Source organism: Streptopelia decaocto (assembly GCF_964273445.1).
Source record: "Streptopelia decaocto genome assembly, chromosome: 2".
NCBI lineage: Eukaryota > Metazoa > Chordata > Aves > Columbiformes > Columbidae > Streptopelia > Streptopelia decaocto.
In genome coordinates this window covers 140,991,864-141,016,150 of record NC_138655.1, presented here as the reverse complement: position 1 = coordinate 141,016,150, position 24,287 = coordinate 140,991,864, and the positions used below count along the sequence as shown (strand labels likewise).

Here is a 24,287-nt window from a genome sequence, read left to right as displayed (position 1 = left end):
AGTGCCAATCCTAGAAAAACTCCTAAAGAACATTTCTTAACTGTCTTATCTTCACAGCAACTTCTTCATATATTTATTAAGCAGCCAGTGTAGGGTACAGTATTATAGTGCTTGATACAATTTCATTGATATCTATACTACAATAACATTATTATTTTACTTAAATTTATACCAGCATTCTAAACTAAAACTAATTTCTCACCTATTCAAAATACTATTTTGCTCTTTTCTTTCTTTTCTATTGAAACTCACTCCAGTCCTGACACGCCACTACCTCATAAGATCATTAAAATATATTCTGATTCCAAAAAGGTTTATTGCTCTACTCCCACATATTATCCATATCAAGGGCAAAACAACCTTTTCCCATATATTTCCCACTGAAACTTGAATTTATTAGACTTCTGCCTCAAACATCTAAATTTCATGTTTTTTCTTATTTATTTCTTACTCATTTCTAAGCATAAACTTTGTATAAAAGTGACATAACATATTAAACAACAACATGATCGAAAAAATGTAAGAAGTGCTAAGCATGGCCAAACTCAGAGTAATATTAGTAGAGACCTTCCTGCCCAACAAACAGTAAAAATAACCAATACAAAGTATTTCACTAATCAGGAAACCTTGGGGGTCTTCCCCAATGCTCCCTTCCCTGCATGGACTGTGAAATCATGTGATTTCTTGTCTACATTCCAGACAGAATGGGAGATAGAGGCTGTAGGTCAGAGCCAGACAGACTCAGAAGTGGATCCACAAAATGGTGATGTTCACAGGACCCTTAATCCATGAGGCTTGGGACAGTGTTTCAGCCCCATCAGAGACAACTGTTTATATTCCAATTTCCTCACCATTTGAACTCTAGACTTCCTCCTTTCTGACTCAATGCTGAGTAACTACCTGTGCCCAGGTTACATTCTGCTTGTCTAAAATGACATATGAACTGTGCAAGGGTCATGACACTAAAAAGAATTACTTTATTTCTTTTTATATTGAGCAACAAATAGTGAATGACTAACAACTTGCCCTGACTGAACAAAGTGTTCAGGGCAGCCCTGTTTTCCACATCACCCTTCACTGAGGGCAAGTGAGTTTGTCAGTATGGAAAAATGTTCAAGGAAGCAACTCTCATGACCTCATTTGACCACTCAGTCAAACTGAGATACCTGCTACTGTAAGAAAAGACCTATATCTTCTATTCAGTGTCTGCACCTAGCACACTAGGAATGCTGTTCCCTTAGAAATAAGATATCCTAAGTCACACATCCTGAGGATCTACAGGTCCCCCTGTGGACAAGATATGCTTAGTAAATACTACAGGGATTCCTCAATGAGATCATCCTCTGAGGTTCCCTGTATGGTCCCTACTATGAAGGAGAGCTGGATTTAGAGAACAGATCTGTTTTAAACTACCTTTGGTGAGCATCTTGGGACTTTGTGGCATACAAAAAAAGCCTTGTATCTATCCATGATATGGTAGCAATTCCATGTAATGAGCTATTTGCAGAAGACACTCTAGCATTTTCCATAGTGTCTTGGGACAGATATATTACTAGGTTATCTCACATCCTAAAGAAGACAGATGATTTCTCTGGTGATTACTCATGTTGGCAATCAGCTCATTAAAAGGTCCACTGAGTTGGCAGTTATAAGAACGTATAACCAGAACAAGGCCAAATTATATAAAGAAAACTGGTTCTAAATGGTATGGTCCCCATGAAGAAGATGAATCTATCGGCCTAGGTTATTTATGGAACATTTTGGCAACACATTAGCAAAGTAAGATGCCTATGTGACATGACCAGAAATAACTTCTCACACACACATTTGGTAGTGCAAATCTAATGTGTATATGAAATTACATGTTTACAAGGAAAAAAAAAAAAAAAAAAAATCTTTGAAATGTGGTACTTCATCTTGTCCCAAATATATCTGTGACAAATACACCTCTTGAATACTAGTGTGGTGTGTCACATCACAGGACACAATTACTACCTGCTTTCCTAATTGATTTCCACCTATATTCATATTTCTGGCAGACTGAACTATTTAAGAGTGGTAGGTCACCCAAGAAAAGTATATGTGCTTGCTTTTGTATGGCCTGAAAATGAAGATAAGTCTACAGCATCATGAGGGCATGTATGTTTTTTCATATACTGGGGGTTAGATTAGGTGATCACACTTAATTTGTTACTGAGTTTACCTTCTTCCAGTGAACCATGACAATTTCCTCTGGTTCACAAGAGGGTGAAGAGAGGCAGAATAATGCTTACTGCAAGATTTCATAGTAAGATGTTACCCATAAACATTTTAACCCCAAGAACAGGTAAAAGTTATTATCCTGTTTATGTGCCACTGCTAGGATAGGGATCAAAACATCCTTCGTGCTAGCACAATATTAATAGTGATGGCTTATTCTGATAATGGTAAACTGATCTCCTCACACAGATAAGGAGTTGATTGACATGCCATATCAGATGAGTCATATATTAATGTTAAACTGTGACATGAAATAGAGGAAAGCAATAATGATATTGTTCACCTATGAAAATCCCCTTATCTTCTTCACGTGTATTTATATGACTATATAGGGGAAAATAAAAGGGTAAACAACAGAAAAAAATAAATATGTATATATATCGTCCATACCAGCAAAATATGCGTGAGAACAATGGCAAGTGTAACCAAAACCCTCTGTTGTACATCAACTTTGATCTAGATGATGATAAAAAGTCAGATTTTTGTCTCTCTCTTGACCTGGGTATATAATACTAGTCTAATGGTTTTTAAGAGTAGGTCCTCAGTTTCCAGTTGCTAGGTTTACATTATAGTTTTTGCAGTGAACCATTTACTAACTTGAAGACAGATCCTGAAAGCTACTATTCTGTACAGAAAGATGTCTGAACACTCAGAGAGCCCTTTACTTCAATAGCAGTCACCCAGGACACAACTGTCAACTATACATAATGAATTTGTTAAAATTTCTCTATCCAAAATAAAACAGGGATATATGGGAAACTCAGTCCTCAACTAATCTGAAAACTCATGACAATTTGAGAGCAAAATAAGCTTCTATGATCCAGTTAAATGGATACAACCAAAACAGTGGTGAAAACAGAACACAGCACTGGCTACTCCTGATTGGTTGTGTTGCTCCTAAAACTTGGGAGATGATAACAAAAATAGCTGACCTGACTGCAGACCAAGCAAGAGAAACTGCTTAAACCTTGAGGCCACTGAATTTAGAAACTTGTAAAATCAGGCTTGCAAGCCTTGAGGATTAACTTTCCTTAACTAGTAAAGATTGCACAGCCCTTACAAACCCAGCCTCAGAGTAGAGTATGGTTGTCAGTTACATTGCAAGAAGAAACTCCTGTAAGAAATTTAGTAGGTAGATGTCTCAGAACAGTTATCTGAGCACCAAAAGAAGATTTGGCTAGCAGGTTATTCCACTAAAAGAATATTAATAAGATATAAAATCATATTAATCCTGGAAAAATTGTTGGGACTGACATCCAGAGATGGATTTGAGTTAATAGAACCACAGTGCCTTGGTACGAGGGTTAAGCCAGCAAGAGTAATTCTAGGACCTGTGAATCAAGCAGAAATAAGATGGGAGGAGCTGCAAATTCAGCTTAAACAAATGAGCAAGGTAATGAAGGTAAGAAGGAATGCAAGGAAATCTCAGTCCCATGGATCTGACAGGTCTGCACATACTGTAATTTTCAGAAATATGGTCATAAAGGACCCACAGTCTCCACTTAAAAATCAAGATCAAAAGGAACAGAAAGGAGAAAACAGTCCCCAGTGTGGATTTAGCTCATCGTATAAAAAGAGGTGGTAACAGTAACTGCAGAACATCCTTGGAGAACATAATAAAAACATCCTCTAGGGAACACCAATAGGGCTGCAAGAAGGCAAATTTGAGAAAAAGAGGCAAATATATAAGAAAATGAGATAAAATCCATAATTCCCCTACTGGCTTCTTTTGTCAAGCTAATGAAAAAAGACGAGGAGGAGGAACAAAATCTACAGAACATAGCAGGTCCTCCTCAGTGAAGCCCTCGGGCACCATCTTTCCCTCTCAAAAATAAAGACTAGGGACACTCTGCTGTCTACCTGCCTCTGCTCTAGTGGTAAAATTACAACATAACCGATGCAAATGGCCAATAACAATATTAGTGCTGAGCGGTCAGGTAAAGAACATTAACTACCACTAGTGCTAAGATGTTAATTGATACCACAGTGTTCATAAACACTCTTCAATGACTATTTGTTCCAGCTTGAAATCAAGAAACTGTAAAAATGCTAAAACTTGTATTATATGCATGAAAGGATGGTCTAGCACCTCTTTTAATATCTATGCCTGCAGTTAAAAAGCTGCCAAGTTCAGGAGTTCCTTCTGAGTGTAGGAATGGGAGGATCCCTCTTATAAACAGCAGGGAATTATTGGCATAGTCTTGCTGAAACAAAATGGATTAGCTGCAGATTTTGCTACGGATGTTTGTGGAATTGGGACTGACCAGTAGGAGGGTGAGGGTGGAGTGATTCCTGCAAGTCATTGATGCTTTGTTACTAAGAATCCGGAGGAAGTAAAAACAGTGGATATTTGGGTAACACAATTTCCTCAAGTTTTGTGTGTCTGTAAGTTAAAATGTGGAAAAATAGAAGTTGTGTAAGGTCAAGATCCTCCTTCCCCAAAAAACCAATACCAACAACTGCAAGAAGCAGAAGAAGGACTCCAACCCACCATCAACAAGTTTACTGGAAAGCAAGGTCCTAGTACAGAGACCTATAATTTTAACATCCCATTTTTCCAGGGTTAAAAGCAAAGGAAAAAGCCTAGAAGTGGATATTTCTAACACTTCAATAAGGTAACCACCTCTCAGGTTGTTTGTGCTGGAAAGATGCCTGTAATTCTTGTAGCACTATGTAGAATATCTCATTGGTTTTTTTTGGTATTGACTTAGCCAATACTTCCTTTGCAATTCCACTAGCAGAGGAAAGCTGGTAAAAACAAGTATTTGCCCATGAAGCAAAGCAATATTGTTTTATCCCTGTACCTCAAGACTTTGAGATCAAATGTATCACATGTGGATGAAATTACCATCAAAATGTGTTATATCACATATCGAAGATGTGTTGATACATGCCAAAACTGGACTGAAAGTCCAGGAATATACCCAATAATTAACCAGCCTTACTCAAAACACAGGTTTTAAAGCTAATAAAGACAAAATTCAGTTAGTACAATCTGAAGTTAAATATTCAGAAATAGTTTTAGGTCAGGAAGGAGGAGTGATAGTGGGATCACCAAAGGGTAGAACTGACTATGAGAGTCCATGTCCCTACAGTAATAATTGTATTAGACGCACTTTTGAAATTACTTACATTTCTATGAGATTATCCTTACATTTGCATGAAACTGGAAAACCACTAATCAAATAAGTAAAGAAATTTCACAAACAGGAACAGAAAGAACAGAGAACAAAGAAAGAACTGAGGCAAAACTGCACTAGTTCAAACCCCAGCCATAAGATGCCCAGATTCCTATAAGCTGTATCGTGATCAGCCGGCTGCTACTGATCTAGACCTTTGGACCATGCTGTTTCAAGAACACAGAAATAAGATGAAATAAGTCACAGCCTTTGCTTTGAGACTTTCAAGGTCAGTGCGAAAGAACTCTGCTCCATATTAAAATCTAGGTTTAGCATTAGCCTAGGCAATGAGCTTTGGTAGTATCACTAGAGGCTGTTTTGCAGTAGTACATATCACACACACTCCAGCAAAGTACATAATCAGTGGAAAAGTACAATCTGCATATGTATCAAACCCTAGGTTAACTGCATGACATTGGCGTTCAGAAATTAACAGCTTTATGCAGAAGACAAGCAGATTTTGACACCAGCCCTATATGGTTTGTAACCACTGGAACAAACAAAAATATCCTTTACCTGTTTCTGTGTCTCTCGCCAGATAAAAGCTCCGTTGCTGACTTTGTGCCACAGGATATTCAGTGTGGTTCACAGGTGGGTCCAGTTTTACTCAAAAGGCTGGAAAATGCTCTATTAGATATGCTGCAACCCCTGGGAAAAATAAGAAGAGCTGCCTGCCTTTGCTCTGCACAAGCCACACAGCTACAAGCTCTGCTAACAAAGTTAAAAGAGGAACCTGAAGGAAATGATCTGGTTTTATACATAGTTTCAGACCGGATATATCACGCTGTAACTATTTGGTTACCGACACAGAGAAAAGATGACCCGGCAACACAGAATGGAAATCTGGTAGCCTGTTGATCATGGAAAGGAAATACTGAACAGAGTTGAAAGAAGAAGAGAGGTAAAAAAATGCAGGTCATGTAAAAGCATAGCAAAAGGAAAAACACAGAATTAGCATTATTGGAATAGTCAAGCAAATGACCTTGCCAAGGTTGTGGTGGTCCCAGTAGACTTAACATTTGAAGACGCACCCAGTTTGAAAACAAATAAAATCCTCCAAAGCAAGGTATCAAAGACCTAGCCACATTGTAACATGGAAATGAGGAAAGGGAGGTGCCATTCCTGTACAACCTAGTAGACAGGTGAAGCACAGAGAGTGTAATGTGGCCAAAGGACAAACACTTTTACATGGAGAGCACTCTATACCCTTCAAGTAGATTTGTTTCAATATGTGCATAAACAGGATCATGTAGGGGTTGTATGAATGCAAAAGGGAGTATTAGAAGACAGAACAGCTGGCAGAGCACGAAGATAGATGTGTACACAGTTGCTTAAAAATAGACTCCACTAAACCACATGTAGTCCCATCTTAATCCCACCTACCACATAAAGGGGAATTAAGCATTGTTTGCTAATACTAAATCAACTGACAAAATGGGTTGAGGTAGTTCCAGTAAAGAAAGTCTACCACAGTGCAGGCATCTAATGTTGTGTTTCCAGATGAGATTTAAACCAATAAATTGATATGAAGCATGGAATATATTTTGCAGGGCAAATCAACAAGGAATTATGTGGAGGCCTGGGAAGAAAAGAAGGGTTCCATATTGCTGGGGATTCCCAGTTCAAGGTAAATTGAGTGACCCAATGGGACTATATGAGCTGTCCAGAGAGGTTGTGGAGTCTCCTTCTCTGGAGACATTCAAAACCCACCTGGACACATTCCTGTGAGATTTGCTCTGGGTGAACCTGCTTTAGCAGGTGAATTAGACTAGATGATCTCCAGAGGTCCCTTTCAACCCCAGCAATTCTGTGATTCCATGATATGCAACATTTGAAACCCATGAAGTAAATATATGTATATAAATACACCTTTGAATGTCATTTATGTAAGATTTCACAATGTCATATGGGAATTAGAATGTGGATAGAAGTAGCAAAATTATTAGTTTCATAGAAATAAAAGTACTGGAACTGGAAAATGGTGTTAAAATTGTTAAACTACTAATAGCATAGGAGATTCTGTGAGCAATAAACACCAACACACAAATTATGGGCCAGTCTGTGTGTAGGATGGCCCAAGTTTCAACTGCTGAAATGGGATAGAACTCTGATTTTAGGAGAAATGAAGGCAAAGTTATTATGCAGGAGGCATAGATATGACTGTAAAACAGCACATGCACATCCTGCATTTCTATTGCCTGAAGAGATCTATCAGTCACTGCACAGAAGCTAAGCAGCATTACTGATGGTACATCAACAGATTTGGAAAGGCACTGTAAGAAAGAGGGTTAGAGAGACTGGGGCCTGTCCCACTGGAATGGAGTCTGAAGAGGCCCCCACAATGGCAACAGGATATTGTTTTAACAATAGCAGTAACTACTTGTATGTGGAACCAATTAGTAGTTAATGATTCTAGGATCTATGACACCAGACATTGATATGTTACTGTTTTTCTGCATCTGTTTCAGCAGGAATTGTCAGAAAACTGTGTTCTGCGTAGAGAAATAAGCATGCAACATTTCTCATCTATGTAGTTTAGGGTAAGCATGTGCAATGTTCACCCATATCACCAGAATTATAATACCCAGAACACCACAAACCTGCAGCTAATTTTGAATCTTTATTAAAAACAAAACAAACAAACCAACCAAAAGTTAAGAAATCACAGCAAAAGTACCTAAAAAAATAATGAACAGGCACCAAGCAGTGAAAGGACGTACTACTTTAGAGAATCAACAGCCACTAAGGTCAGGAACGGATGCAGAAACCCCGATTCTACCATGATAATTTTAGAGGACAGTCAATTACTGGTATGGGAACTTAGTGTTATTTTTGCCTTTAATCATTACCTATGTATTAACTGGTTGTCTTTCTGTTACAGCTTGCAGTATATCTTGTAGTTTGTGACAGAAGATCCTGGAGCTATCTGAAGCCATACAACTATGAAAAAACTACATGGACTTTGCAAGAAAACCAGTACCTAGCCTTGAACCAGCAGTGCTTGACACTGTGGGTGCAGAATCAGGGAACTGAGTTTTCATCCTGTCACTGACAGGATGCATGCCAAGGCAGAAGAGCTCTATGAGCAAAAGTATACTAAACACAATATAAGCAATGTTTGCTTGCTTTGAACTCGGACATAAATACACTAAAGTAGCACAGCCAGCCATAACATACAAGGATTTTGTAACTCAGCTAATTATACAAATAATATGGAACCACAAAGGGATAGAGACTTGAGATATAATTTCACAAAAACGATACAGAAATTGTCTGCAAGTAATAAAATCTGGAAAATACAAACTAAGGATAAGCAAGAAAGAAGCCTGGTAAAATCAGTACCAGTCCTAAAAAAAAGTTAAACTATGTTGGTAGCAGATGAGATCCTCTGCTTGTTTTGACTGGGAAGGGGTAAGGAACATTAAAACATCAAGGATGAGCAAGGAAGAATGGGGAGAAAAGTCATTCACTTCAGTTCTGTTGTTACTGAAGAGCTCTCAAGTCTGACCACCTCAACAATAAGCAATTCAGGCCCTCAAGAACAGCAAACAACACAGCATACACACTTTCAGCTGCAAAAAGGGATACACTGTTCCTGTATGTACAGGAAGATTATATATCAAGGTTTGAATTGCACACCTATGAAGAAAAAGTATGTAAAATTATGTTTTTATTATCTATTACCAGGTGAAATGAGGCCACCAAGCGGCAATGTAAATATCTCAAGTCAAAAGGGAAACAGTGTAATACCTTTTAATAACATAACTTTAGAATATGCAAAAAGAATATTTAAGAGAAATGAACATGGACTAAATTTTATGCGCCTTGACAGAAAGCTGTAGTTTCGTTTACGGTTATAGCTTTTAGAGGTTGTGTTCCACTATTTAAGTCACAATGCCTTCAAATATTGCTTTCCTACTCATTTCAGGCAAGTAACCTTAAACTGACTTACAACAAGTTTTAAAACTCATAGACTGAAATTTACATCCTTCTTGTCCTAAATCAGAAACACACTTCATATTTCAGTGTCTACTTTTTCTTGGCCAATTCTACTATGATGATGTCATTTAGTAGAATTCAGGTCCTGTTCTTATTCTCCTTCTGTTCATGACTGTCACCCAAGCATGCTCTAAAAAGGCGTATGTTACTCTGCTTTCCTCAATTCCTTTCACTCCTTCAACAGAATTAAGTATCAGCAGGATGCCAGAAAAAGAAGGTGGGTAGAATTCCATCTTCTAAGCATCCTCAAATCTTTCTTTTAAAGAATCCTGTATGAATTTCTTGTCAGACATAAGGATAAATAGTAATGCTGAAGTGCAAGATCTATGAATAATCTGACAAATTTACTGATTCTGAGAATTCACGTAAGAGATACCGATTTACAGGAGTGCAACCAAAGCTCCAAATGGTACCTAGTGGGTTTCAGTACAAGGATATTGGTAAATCAATTATACAGAGATATGCAGAGGATGCTGACAACACACACACACACAAGAAAATTTAAAAAAAAAGCCCAACAAAACAAAAAAAAAGCCAAACCCCCTTAAAACTACAGACTTCTAAAACAGCAAGCATGAATGCCTCCTACATATACATAAAGCTAAGGAACTGACTGAAATCCACAAGATGTGCTCCAGACTACCAGTACACTCAAAACTATCTGAAAAATCAACAGTAAAATATGTCACATCTCATATCAAATGCACCATAACCTGCTTGCATTTTGCTCCTGAGGAAGCCTTAGGTCATACCAAGCAAATTTTCCCCTACTACAAATCACAGTACAGTGTCAACTTCTTGTGGGTTAACCCCTGCCAGCAGCTAAGCCCCACACAGCCTGTCATTCCTGCCAGCTGCATGGGAGAGAGAAGTGAAAGGGCAAAAGTGAGATAAATTGTGGGTTGAGGTAAAGACAGTTAACTAAGTGAAGCCAAGCAGTGCATGCAAACAAAGCAAAATAAGGAATACATTCACTACTTTGCATCAACAGGCAGATGTTTAGTCATGTCCAGGAAAGCAGAGCTTCATTATTTGTAACAGTTGCTTGAGAAGACAAATGCCGTAATCTCAAATGGTTTAACTTCCTCCTTCTCTCCCTGACCGTCTGCCACCAAGGAAGATGTCATATGATGAGAAATATCGCTTTGGTCAGTTGGGGTCAGCTGTCCCGGCTGTGTCTCCTCCCACCTTCTGGTGCACCCCAGGGTACTTACTAGCAGGGCAGCGTGAGAAACAGAAAGCCTTGACACTGTGTAAACACTGTTCAGCAAGAGTTAAATTATTGGTATGTTACCAGGACTGTTTTGGTAATAAATCCAAACCACAGCACTGTACTGGCTGCTGTGAATAAAACTCCATCCCTGCTAGATTCAGTACACAACTTGTATAGTAAGTTTGTTCAAGTGGGACTAAACCCTGTAAATATTTACATTGTTCACAAATGAAGTTTTAAAGTTGCAAACTGTGCTGAGGTAAACACACTGACAACAGAATTAAAAGTCTGACTTTTAGATTTCATTTTCCAATGTGCTTATTCCTTCAGAAAGTAATTCAAGTGAATGAATTCTGTCAAATTTGAAAGGGGAGCACAAGTTATAGCTTTTTAAATTAAGAATAAACTTAATGGAGATTTCACCACTTAAGTTATGCAAACAATCTGTTTAAAAGGCAGCTTCTTATAGATCAAAAGCCAGTAAATCTGGAGAAACACTTCTGAGTCTTTTTTTCTTTGAGATGTAGTGATTTTCATGAAGATATTGCTATCCATAAATTTTAACCAATTAATATCCCTCATTGCTGCTATACCAGTCATAGCTGCTGTGTTGCTTCATACACCTACACTTTGAATTCCCACTTAAGTAATACTGTTTCTGAATATTGTAAGTAATGTATTCCAGCTTCATATGGTTGAAATCAAATAGGAGTGAGATCCCAGCAAGTTTGGTTTTGGTTGAGTATTATGGTGTACTTTTTTTTAATTGCTCATTATTCATGCCACGCTTTACAGAGAATGACTTTAAGGGAAGTTGTATAATCTGACACACGCATGTATTGGTATCTTACTAGTGTTTTGAAGTTAATTACACTGTTTGAGGGAACCAGTTGAAGCCTGTGCATCAATTCACACAGATGCAGTGTTGTCATTAATACAGTGCATCCATAGGATGCATTTTGTGTACAGACACTTTAGATCTAAAAGTACTTTTTATCATGAAATTTATTATAGTAATAATTCTATGATATAACTATCAGGTGTGAATCAAAACAGTTTAGGCAGAAAGGAAATAATAGAAGTAATTTTTTGACCTGTTCAAAGCAGGGCCAAATTTGAAGTAAGGTCAGGGCATTTTGATTCTTCGTCTGGTTAAGTTTTTTGTATCTCTGAGACAAACATTCTACAGGTGTCCTGAGCAATCCTTTCCAATGTTTCAACATCTTAGCTGTCAATAAATTTTAATAATATCTACTCCTCCTTGCAGCTTTTGAAAATTGCCCCCTGCCCATTTCCTATGCATTCCTCAGAAGAGTCTGACCCTCTATCCTCCCATTAGGAAGTTAGTAGTATCACTAGAGGCTGTTTTGCAGTAGTACATATCACACACACTCCAGCAAAGTATATAATCAGTGGAAAAGTACAATCTGCATATGTATCAAACCCTAGGTTAACTGCATGACATTGGTGTTCACAAATTAACAGCTTTATGCAGAAGACAAGCAGATTTTGACACCAGCCCTATATGGTTTGTAACCACTGGAACAAACAAAAGTACCCTTTACCTGTTTCTGTGTCTCTCGCCAGATAAAAGCTCTGCTGCTGACTTTGTGCCACAGGATATTCAGTGTGGTTCACAGATGGGTCCAGTTTTACTCAAAAGCCTGGAAAATGCTCTATTAGATACGCTGCAACCCCTGGGAAAAATAAGAAGAGCTGCCTGCCTTTGCTCTGCACAAGCCACACAGCTACAAGCTCTGCTAACAAAGTTAAAAGAGAAACCTGAAGGAAATGATCTGGTTTTATACATAGTTTCAGACCGGATATATCACGCTGTAACTATTTGGCTACTGACACAGAATAAGATGACCCGGCAACACAGAATGGAAATCTGGTAGCCTGTTGATCGTGGAAAGGAAATCCTGAACAGAGTTGAAAGAAGAAGAGAGGTAAAAAAAATGCAGGTCATGTAAAAGCATAGCAAAAAGAAAAATACAGAATTAGCATTATTGGAATAGTCAAGCAAATGACCTTGCCAAGGTTGTGGTGGTCCCAGTAGACTTAACATTTGAAGACACACCCAGTTTGAAAACAAATAAAATCCTCCAAAGCAAGGTATCAAAGACCTAGCCACATTGTAACATGGAAATGAGGAAAGGGAGGTGCCATTCCTGTACAACCTGAATATCACCACTAAGAGAAAAAGAACTTAAAACATTAGAGAATTAATGAACCACAGGCTAGGTTAAAAATAGACTCCACTAAACCACATGTAGTCCCACCTTAATCCCACCTACCACATAAAGGGGAATTAAGCGTTGTTTGCTAATACTAAATCAACTGACAAAATGGGTTGAGGTAGTTCCAGTAAAGAAAGTCTACCACAGTGCAGGCATCTAATGTTGTGTTTCCAGATGACTGATATGAAGCAAGGAATATATTTTGCAGGGCAAATCAACAAGGAATTATGTGGAGGCCTGGAAAGAAAAGAAAGGTTCCATATTGCTGGGAACTCCCAGTTCAAGGTAAATTGAGTGATCCAGTGGGACTATAAAAATAGAATTAGGCAAAATGGTGAAAAGTTACAGAAAGGTTTGGGATATCCCATCATCTTGCCATTTGAATGACCTGTGAGCCACAGCAGCTTCTCACTAGTTCATGTGATTTAGATCTATGCCTGGCAGAAAAAAGACTGCCTCATGCTTTAACTGAAGAATGGACCCTACCTAAACACCAGAAAGAGATCAATGCTATGACACAACTCAAATGGGAAGGAATGCTTAGTGCGTGGGTAAACAAACAAGACCAAACCACTGCTTTGCAGAATGGCAAGGAGGATGGGAAGTAATGTTCCTTATTTCCCACGCAAGTATATAATCTAAACCGTAAATGGGATGGACTAGCTCCAATATTTATACAAAGCCTGACCTTACACATATCATGTAAAACTCCAGAATGGAAAAATGCCTAAAGTAGTTCCAGTTTTAATGTTAATTATGGGAAGGTAAATAAGTTAACAAAAAGTAAGAATGTTATCTTATAGAGGTTGCTATTAAAATTCAACAGTAAGGCATATGGGAAGTCTCATTAGAGTCAGCAGCAGCAGCAAGGCTATTAAAAAGCAGCATTAACTAATTGTGAGGCTTTGTCTGAATGAGGTTTGCATGGTTTTATTTTTATCAAAAATTGTATGTTAATAATCACATTAGGTTCAAAATTGTGAATATTTATTGTATTACAAGGGAGGAGCAAGCTCCCTGCTTTTTGCTCGTAACAGGCCCTACCTCTAGTGGCCATGGAAAGCTCTTCTCTACCAAAGACCACAAAAACAATGGATACATGTCTCCACCACCTTAAAACTATGGGAGACAAACATGAAGGCTAAAGAACAGCATCTAGGTTCTTGTGATTTTAACCACTGTCTCTGGCTTTAATGAAATGTGTTATAGGGGCTTGTAGCAACATCCAAATTTAACTAGGATATTTTATTTCTATTTACTCAGCCAAAATTCAAAATAACCCACAACCATTGTGATGGAACCTGAACAACCTCACCAACGGAAATACGAGCGGAAAACATCAGAGACGGTTAAACCAAGTATGAAAGACAGAAGAGAACTAGAAACTGAAACAAAAACAAAACAAAACAAAAAAAAAGAAAAGGTCAAAAGTTTAGTTCACAGGGCTTTACTGCTGCTGTTACTTAACTTTTTAAACCACAGATTCCAGCTGAGAGACAATTCACAGTTTTGGGACTACAAGACACTGCTCACTGGCAGCAAATTGATGGAATGCCTATTACTGTGAACAAAGCATTGACTTTGACTTTTCCAAGGCAGAACAGATAAACACCTCTTATTAAAGAGACATTTATAGCATTGGCCCAGAAATAGATTCCATGTGATTGAGTACAACATAGCAAGAGGGTTTAGGAAAACCATTTTAGAGGGAGCAGAAGTTGCAACTGGAATTTTGGACACAATTGATGTAGAAAAGTTGACTAGTAAGTTTTCAAAACTGAGGCATATTATGCAACATTCAAAACCCATGAAGTAAATACACCTTTGAATGTTATTTATCTAAGATTTCACAATGTCATATGGGAATTTGAATGTGGGTAGAAGTAGCAAACCTATTAGTATTCTAAAAATAAAAGTACTGGAACTGGAAAGTGGTATTAAAATTGTTAAAAATGCAAATAGCATAGGAGATTTTATGAGCAATAAGCACCAATGGACCTCAGAAGAACCGGACTCTTCCCTCTATCCTCCCATTAGGAATTTGAAGACAGATTTTCCCTTAGGCTATTTTCTTACCGAGGCATTAAAAATGCAAGAGTTACCACAGTAAATTTCCTGATAAATTTATAGAGTTTTCCTCAGACAGCTAATGATGTTCAGGCTGGGTTTTTTTTTTGTTTGTTTAATTCTTTTGAAGCCTTCTGGAGCTTTTTTTACAATTCCTACTTTTATAAGACAGTAGTGGAAGATAAACTATATTTGATAGAAAGCAATGATGTTTGAGAATTTTCATTTACTTAAGGACTAAACCTACCAATATTGAGCCTAAAGCCTGATCCAACTGAGAAGCCTGTTTTCATTTGTATTTCTCTGAAGCATAAAAATAAAATGTTGTACTTTTTGGAAACAAAGCAGAGGAGAAGAACAGAGAAGAAAAGCTGTCCTGTTTGTTTGTTGTTGTTTGTTTTGTAAAATATTGGTAATTATCCAACATATTTATCAGAAGTTCAAGACCTTGCTATTGAAATTGTCCATTTGCAGAGTAATCGAAAGATGAGTCAAGCTGCATGAATCTCTTAATAGAAGACACAAAGGGCCTTAACAAAGAATCTGAGAAGCAGAAAGAAACCTGAAGGCAGGTTCTTGAGAGTCAACCAATAATACATTCAACATTTTCCTTTGATTGCCTAAAAGAATGAGTAAAGAACAATGGATTGTTTCAATTTTTTTTTTCTAGTAAAGTCATTTCATCAAAAAAAATTATTAGTCTTGCTTTCAGATTAGAAAGTATATCCCCCCTCAGGTTTACCTGTGGCCCCACTTTTTATGCTGTTTCTGGAGAGGCGAGGAAGAGAAACAGGAAACAGAATGATGAGCTACCTCATAACTGGTATTATAATTTGTCTGAGAAAAAATGCACCCAAGCAAAGATGAAGATTTATCTTAGGGAAAGCAGAACAGTTTGCTTACCATTTGATATAGAAGTTAATGAAGATAAACATTACTTGAAAATTACTCAGCTACATGCTGAGCGGAGTGAGGAAACAGTATATCAAATAATACAATATGATCATGGAAGTTTTGGTAAGTGGTAACAACACTTGAAACACTCTATGAAATATCTTCTGATTAAAAAATAAGATACAATTGTATGTAACTACATATAAAAACATGGTCATCTATTTGGAAACCTACTTTTTACAGTTCCTACTTCAACACAATTCTTCTTCAGGTAATGTAACTGGCAGTCAGTAACCAGACACACTCATCTGCTTCATAGCATCTCTAAGAAACAGCTTCATATCAACAAGTAATATTCATTGAGGAAACTATAGTACAGCAGGGATTGGCATGTTGGTAAGTAGAAATGTTTGTATTTCATGAATAGGAATGGATAGCTTAGAATTTAACAGCCAGATTTAGCAATATCATATGCATAACTCAGTAGACTAAAGAATTGTGCTACTATTTACGTCACCATTCATGCTTGTTGCACACAAAGTTATTTTCTTAAGCAGAAAAGGAACTTCTTACCAGAGAGGAAGGAAAACAAATTAATCCATACAGCCTCACATCTGAACTATCCAGACAAATACACTTATTCACACCCCACGAAACACAAGTTTTCTTCAGAGTTGTTGAATCAACATGCTTTCCAGTGGCTTGAACTTCATTTCATTCTGTGTCTCATGTATAACTTGACACCAATGCAAAGTCCTTCATCCCGCACTCTTCTAAGCATGCTCAAAAATCAGGCCTTTTCTTTAGAGCAAGGACAGATGACTGTACTTTTGTTACAGAGGTTTCATCCACCTTTTCCCACAAGCATCATCTCCGAATGTTACATATGCCTCCAAATGTTACGTATGCAGCCCCTAATGCTTCAGAGTAGCTTTAACTCTAAGCCAAGCACCACCACAGCCTACAACCAGGTCACACCCTAGATGGCAACTGCTAAGAGAGAGAAGCGATACCAAAAGAAGCCCACAAGTTCACAGGTGCTTAGAGGGTTACAGGACTTGATCGAGGGTCCTGAACCGCGGAGACAGGTACTAACTGATGGGACACGAGGGCGAATGAGGAGAAAGGAGCACTTGACAAAAAGGGGAGCGCAGAAAATGTCCAGCAGACTCCTTCCTCCACACCCGGCGGAGCGCTCTCCGTTCCCCCAACGGGAAGGGGAAAGGCAAGACGACCCCCTCCCTCCCGCCGCCTCAGGTACCGGGATCCGCCCGTCTCGCGGCCGCTTACCGTTAGCTGCGCGCGTCTCTTTGAAGTGCCGGCCCTTGGCGGCGCCGGCGCCGCGCCCCTCCCGCGCGCTGATTGGCTGGCGGCGCCGGCGCTCTGCGGCGCTGTGGCTGCCCGGCTGCCGGCACCGGCGGGGGGGCCCGGGCCGCCCCCGCCGCGGGCACCTCGGCGCTGCCTCGCCCGCCCTGCCGCCCGCCTCGGGGCGCTGCTCCCGCAAGGACCGGGCGGGGGAAGGAGGAGCGGGGAGCACACGGGGGCCTCCCCCTTCGCGTGCGGCGGCGGGCGCAGCATCCTCGAGCCCGGGAGGCCGAGAACAAAGGCTCCGCGCCAGCCCTGGCGGCTCCACCTGCGCCCAGTGGAGATGGCGTCCCTCGGCTTAGGGGGGCTTAATGTCTCCGCCCGCAGGAAGAGCGTCCCCTCTCGCAACGCCGCGGTGGAAAGGCGGAACTTGATCACGGTCTGCAGGTGAGCCCCCGGGCCCTGCCCTGCCCGAGGGGACCGTGCCTCTCCTTCTCTCACCGCTCTGGCCGTGGGCAGCCCTGCCCGAGGGGACCGACCGCGCTGCCACCGCCGCCCCGCGCAGGTGACTCGTGGCGGCCGCTCGGGGCCGGGAGCGCGGGCGGCATCCCTGCCGCAGCTGCGGCCGCCCTGCTAGGGGTGGGGGCCGGGGGTGCCGGCCCCGGGGACACGGAGTGGCGGGGGGGGCAGCGCCCTCCGTCCTGACTCAGCTCCTTCGGCAGCGTTTGCCCGAGGGGTGCAAGGGCACATCCTGGCAGCGCCACCGGTGCGTCGGGGCGTTGAGTGTTGTTTTTGAGGGGGGAGAGGTTTGTTTTCGGCCCCTTGATTGTGTTCCCGTGCACAAGGCGTGTGGCGGAGCCAGGCAGGGCAGCCTAAACTCTCTGCAGTATTGAACTGAGGTTTTCATCAGATATGCAAACAGAAGGGTGTAGCGTCGATTTCTCTTAAATTGGTATGGTCGCTTTTAAAAATTAGACTTTATATATACTGGACGTGAAATGAAACCGGAGACTGTTCTTCCAGGGTGCTGTGGAATCGCTACCCGTGTGCTCTCGCTAACGCGCTGGTGCCGCAAGAGCAGCCCCGAGGAGGCTGGGTTCCGGGGATATTTTTATCTCCAAAATCTAGATCAGGAGATCCGCAGTATAGGCTAGATCCAGTGTATACACTTTTTTTTTTTTTTTTTGGTAGTATCTTAGTGCTGAGCTTATACAAGCTTAAAAATACTTCCTATGGCTTTCTGTGCGAGTGGTTCCACTGCTGTCATTGTTGAATTCATGCAGCATTTCCAAGTGTGCAGTACTGACCCATTACATCATGGCAAACTTTTAAATACATGAACATGCTGGCAGCAATGACTCCGTTTGTTCGGTTGTTTCAGTTGCTAAATTCTTAAGTTAGAGAACTAATTTGAATATTACCCAGAGAGAGTCTTCAACAGATTCATATAAGCTATGATGTCATTTTAATTCTCAGAAAGTTTAATAATGTACCAGGAAAACTATTAGATAACTTTGTACCATCACTATTTAATGCTGCAGCAGTATTTTTAAAAACAGTTTAGGACCCCATATTCTTCCTTTGCTTTTATTGTACATTGTTAGAGGGTTCTACAAAGTGTAACTGTATCATCTGGCTACCGAAAGGAATTTGCCTCAGTATTCCTTCAAGTCCTAGTGTCTGGGTTTCAGAGCAGCATGGATGCTATTCTGTCTTCTCCCAGGCTTTTATGCTCACTTCTACTCTTGCCTGTGAAAAAGATGGGTAACCATAACATTGAAAAATGTTTTTATCAAACTTGCTGAAGCAAATCAAATAGAAGAAGCGGAAGTTTTCAGTTTTGCTGTTGTTACAGATACAAATATTGCCAGTCTGCAGGCTTGGGAAAACACTGGTTTTATCAATTAATGGCATAATTGCACAGGATATAAACAGTTCTTGTTAAAAGTGTATATTGTATTCTGTAGAGCTTGCTATTTTTTCCTGTCTCCTCATTTGAGAGGAGCTCTTCTGTACTCTGTACTGTTACGTTTTCTTTTTTGTTTTGTTTATTTCAGGTACTTGTCCTGCAGTTGTTGTAACATATTAAAAATATGCCTAGAAATCTGAGTGAAGGCAATCAAACACATATGAAACAAAGAGCTACTGCAGAAACTACTTGAAATTGGCATATTTTAATTATTTTCAGTAGAACAACTTTGTTTTGCTATATCTGCACAAAACCTTAGGTTCCTAGTTTGTGAATGCATCTTAAAATTTGGAAAGGATGATGAGGAAAAAGGATTTGCATTATTATAATGTGCAAATATTTGTTTATATTTTCTTTCTACTGCCAATGTAAATGTTTAAAATATTTCTGTGGTTTGCAGCAGTTATTCTACATTTTCTATTACTGTAAAGTGTTATTTGTTAGGATAGCCAAATAGTATCAAAACCAGTAAGATACTAGTCCTTTCCAATCAAATCCTAAGAGAATTTAAAATATTTCTGGTAAAATTAGCTCAAATAAATTGATTTGATTAAATGTAAATGAAATGGCTTGCTACCCAGTGAAGGTGAGAGATCACAAGGAAGATATTCTTCTGAATTATTATCTGTTAACAGTCTCTGATAAATTAATGAACTATTTTTGTCAGAGCTTCAATTTAACAGGTTTTTAATTAATAGTTGAACTAGGATTTGGGCTTTTAGTCTTTTCTTACAGTGATGATATCCAGCTCCTCATGCAGATGTGGGTAGTTTCTTCTGTTTACAACTTTGGAAGGAACAGTTTGTTTCCAGTAAAAAGATGAGTGGCACTGTAGCCATGGGAAGTAACATAGTTACTAAAGTTTCATAAACCAATTATATGTGAAAATACATGGTTATGTTTGTGTAACTGCACAGCCGTGATTTTAATTGCAATAATTTTTAGGATTTTTTTGTTTGAATAAGTAAGACATTCTAAGCTCTGTCTCTCTCCCTACCTTTTTCCCCTGAAGCTTGGTGTCTTCCACTTTCGAACAAGTGGTACCGGGATACTGAGGTTGTTCTAGGTTGTCCACCTTGTTTTAATCTAGTCTTCCCTAAGATTCATAGATTGAAGATACAGAACCACCAAAAAGAGTAGAGACAGGCCTTGGAAGTGAGGCTCATAGCTTAAATACAGAATGTTCACACAGAATTAAACAACTGTCAGGAAATATATCAGAGCTGTTTCAATAACATTGACCCTTAGCTGAAGTGTCTGGTTCCATGCCCAAGCTGTGTTCTTCAGCGTAAGGGGTATTGGTTTCTAATCTTGGGGATTGTTCTATATTAATAGACTACATTCTTTAAAATGGCATTTTAATGACATTTCCCAAATTGCAAGCTAAATAAATTTGACAGAATCCTTCCATTCATTTGAAATCTGAGAGAAGGGGAATCTGATAATGAAAAGTGACATTCCCATAGCAGTCAAATTTTCTGCTTATTTACGTCTTGATTAGAGACTTGTTGCCATTTTGGAAATAAGCCTGTAGACCTGAGTTATTCACAAAAGGTTTGGCTTTGGTGTGGAGTTATTCAAGAAGTTTTGGAGACCTTCTTGTGCATCTTGCAAAACAGTAGAAGAATGTACTTCAAAAGATTGCTATGAATCTTTCTTATTAGAGAATGTTTCTCTCTTACATAATTCAGAAAGTCTTTTTAAGGCTGGAGAATGCTACTGTTTCTATATCTTTTCTTGGTTCAAACAAGACTAGATTCATGACAGAGAAGAATATGTCAGAGTCTGAAAACATCAGAGTTCAAAAAGGTTGTTTAGAAACACTATTATTGGAATCTCTGCAATGAGAGTTACTGTATGAAGAAAAACAAACAAAGCCAAAACCAACCAAATAAAAGTCACACACACACACAAACAAAGCCAGCCCTATTGTTGCAGTGACACAATGGGAAATGATTGGATAAAAGACTATATTGGGTTTTTTTTTGTTTTGTTGTTTTGGTTTTATTTTAGTTTTGTTTTCTGTGGTTTTTTTTTGTTTTTTTGTTTTTTTTTTAAGAGTCTTGAAGCAACAGGTATTGGATTTATATTACTCCTCTGCTTCTATAGTCCACCAAAAAGCTCATCTTAGAAAATTTTACATTTGTTTTGAAGCTACTTTATTTTCTCATGCCCTTTTGTTACAATTTCTCTGTTAACCTCAGAAAGGTAGCTGGACTGTTGCTCTGGAGTGCAGTGCTGCCATAGCAGCCCAGTGGAGAAATGAAGTTGGGAACAACAAACAGAAACAAGAAAGCTGCTCTAACTCTACCCACTTGGACACTTTTGTTCATAACTCTTGTGTACTTTAGACATAACCTTTTCTTTCTGACTTTCAGTCCCCAAGTGGTTCCACATATCTGCACAAGAACATGGGGTTTCTTTTTGGGGGGCTGTATACTGGAAACAACAGTTTGCTTACTCAATGCTTACTTACAGTGTAACTTTTTTCAAAGGCATCTCTTCTACATACCTTAAATCCATTTTCCAGTCTGTGTGGTAAGCATGGTGAAGTGTGAATATCTAACATGCAAAATATGTTTGTGACTTCTAAGTTACATTTAGAGATATGTTTGCCTCTCTGTAGTACTGGAGGGAAAAAAAAAAAAAAAAGAAAAAGAAAAAAATCAACATGGAAGTATTTACCTAAGAATTTTTTTAACTTTCAAAAAAAAAAAAAAAAATTCTGGTCAAATTTTGCCTGGTAGCACTCCCTGTCAATTCTTCTTAAAGACATAGCTTTTAAATAGCTTTTAAATTTGACATAGCTATAAAGGTTGTTTAGGTTTTTGGTGACAGTCTAGAGAGAGGGAAATTAATATTTCTATGAAGAGTAGGGTGGCAGTAATATGAGTACTTAAAAAGATCACCATTAATGATAGTGAGCTGTTAGACCTTAAGGATTTTTAAATTGTTTTCTCTTTAAAAAACGGGTTTTTTTTCTTCAATTGAATTGCAGAATGCTTTAAAATTAAAACAAACAAACAAACAACCCCCCAAAAAAGTCCAACTTATCTGTGATTTTTTAGAAGTGTATCTGAATTGCTCTCAAGTGTTTGTTTGTTTGTTTTTTTTTTCCTGAATATGTCTCTATTTCTGAATAAGTATCCCATACAATGTTAACCAGTGAACTTTGAAGTAGGACACTGAATAGAGGAAAAGTGGGCATAGCTACATATTATACTGTTTTGTTTTGTAGTTTATTGATGATCCTGTCACGATTGTTTCTCTGATTATTTCTCCTATGTATAGTCCAGTACGTTACACTGCTAACTCACTGTCTCTCTTGTCTCTGTACCCATGAGTGAGTGATATGCTGCACCTTCTCTTTTTCAGACCTGCACCATGTAGGAGGAGTCTTCTTGTTAGAGTTAATACTGACTTAGTCATGGCACTGCTATATGCATTTGTTTTTCAAAATTAAGAATTTTTTTAAATAGATAATTTCACAGCTCTGGTATGTTTTTGAGGGAACGGTCATTACTGCCATTAGTCAATAGCAATGATACTGACTAGGTAGGAATTGACTGGTGGGCATGCATGTCTCTCACTCAAAATTGGTTAAAAATGTGGAGGAGTTCAAAACTGAGTCATAACTTGGCACTGCAGAAGCAGCTTCCTCCCCCACCCTTCTCACTCCTAATTCCTGTTCTGCCAAAAACACAATAGAAGCCTGCAGGAAAGGTAGGATGGCAAGTCTTTATTCAGAAGTTTACTTAGTATAACATAATTGAGTTGAAACTCTTAAAATGTATGTATTTCAGTTCAGTTTGAGCATAGTTAGTTCCATTTAGTAAATGAGTATCAGGAGGCTGTGTTTACTGACTCCTCTAAGGATGCAGTTAAATTACTTTTACAGAGCAAAGCGTTTGAAAATAGTACTGCTGGTTTAAGGAGTCTCACCCTGCCCATGCCTACATAGTATGCTGCTTCTGCAGCTGTGCTGTAGAACTGTTTGTGTTGATATGCTGTGAAGCATATTTATTAAAAATGTATTCATATTGAAGAGTCACTTCACCCCTCCTCTCAAATGCTGGAAATCTAGATCCAGTTCATAGTGAGCCCACTGAGGGAGCAGAGTGGGATCTGGGATAAGCAGACAGCAAGAACTTCCTAAGCTGGTACTGTTGAAGTTTGGGTGTTGTGAAAACTATTGCCTCAGGCTCTAGTATGGGTCCATTAATACAAATAAGGATTTTGGAGGAAAAAAAAAAAAAAAAGGCCTGAAAATAGATGTTTCTTTCAGTGTTGTGGACATATGAAACTTGCCTTGAGACTGAAAACTGAACAACAAAGAACAAAAAGGAAAATAAGAATGGATTATGATTAAAATGGCACAGGCAAAAGAAAAATAATTTTGTCTTGTTTTCTTGAGGTCTAAAATGTCTTCTGAATAAGAATGGAATTGTGTCAGTGCAGGTGTAACTAAACACAGCTAACTTGCTAATTGACTAGTTACATCTTGTCTGCTTTTTACAGTGGCTTAATTCAGCCTTTCCAATTTCAAATGTTAGATCATTTAAATTGATAGATTTTCTGGTGTAATAATGAAATAATATGGTGCTGAATAGGGATTATTGTTATTCGCAGGGAAATCAGCCTGTCCAAGTTAATGCATGGGGTTCACAGTGCAGAAAAAAATCATTGTTTTATAATATGTATGGATTATTTTTGCACTAGGATGAAACTACAGTGTTGTCCTAATAGGATAAAGTTTATGTTTCTGATTCTTGGGCATGGATTTTGAGAATAAAAGCAGCATTGATGAAATATCAAGCAAAAATCATGAAGTTTGGGATTACAAAGAGAAATTGATGTGGGATGCTTTTGAGTGCTTGTTTTTCTACAGCTTTATTAGAATAGTTTAGAGAAGATGAAAATAATTATAAAATAATTAACTCACTTCTGCATAGAAAGTGTGGGGATTTTTATTTTCTTTTTATTTGAAGGCTTTATGTGTAAGAACAACAATGATGATTGTAATTCCAGGCTAATTTTTGATGTGGTGTGTGTTTGTGTTGCTCTGACTGAATTTGAAATCATCAGGGTGGTTTCCTGATTCTTTGCTCTTTTGGTTTATACAAACTGCTGTCCTGCCAGAGAGCACCAATAGCTGTCCATAT

At 38.7% G+C, this 24,287-nt stretch overlaps 2 protein-coding genes across 7 annotated transcripts in view; one reads left to right on the top strand and one right to left on the bottom strand.

Moving 5' to 3' along the window:
- The window catches only part of ABCB1 (ATP binding cassette subfamily B member 1), a 55,590-nt gene extending 49,450 nt beyond the window's left edge, over nucleotides 1-6,140 (bottom strand). For all 6 annotated transcript variants that reach the window (XM_082045342.1, XM_082045347.1, XM_082045344.1 and 3 more), the window contains exon 1: nucleotides 5,955-6,140. The gene's annotated coding sequence lies outside the window, so the exon portion shown is untranslated. The remainder of the gene's footprint in view (nucleotides 1-5,954) is intronic.
- An 11,202-nt stretch (nucleotides 6,141-17,342) lies between these two features.
- The window catches only part of RUNDC3B (RUN domain containing 3B), a 52,986-nt gene continuing 46,041 nt past the window's right edge, over nucleotides 17,343-24,287 (top strand). The window contains exon 1 of the mRNA XM_082043942.1: nucleotides 17,343-17,603. Coding sequence (XP_081900068.1) covers nucleotides 17,500-17,603 — 104 coding nt within the window. The 5' untranslated portion in view covers nucleotides 17,343-17,499. The remainder of the gene's footprint in view (nucleotides 17,604-24,287) is intronic.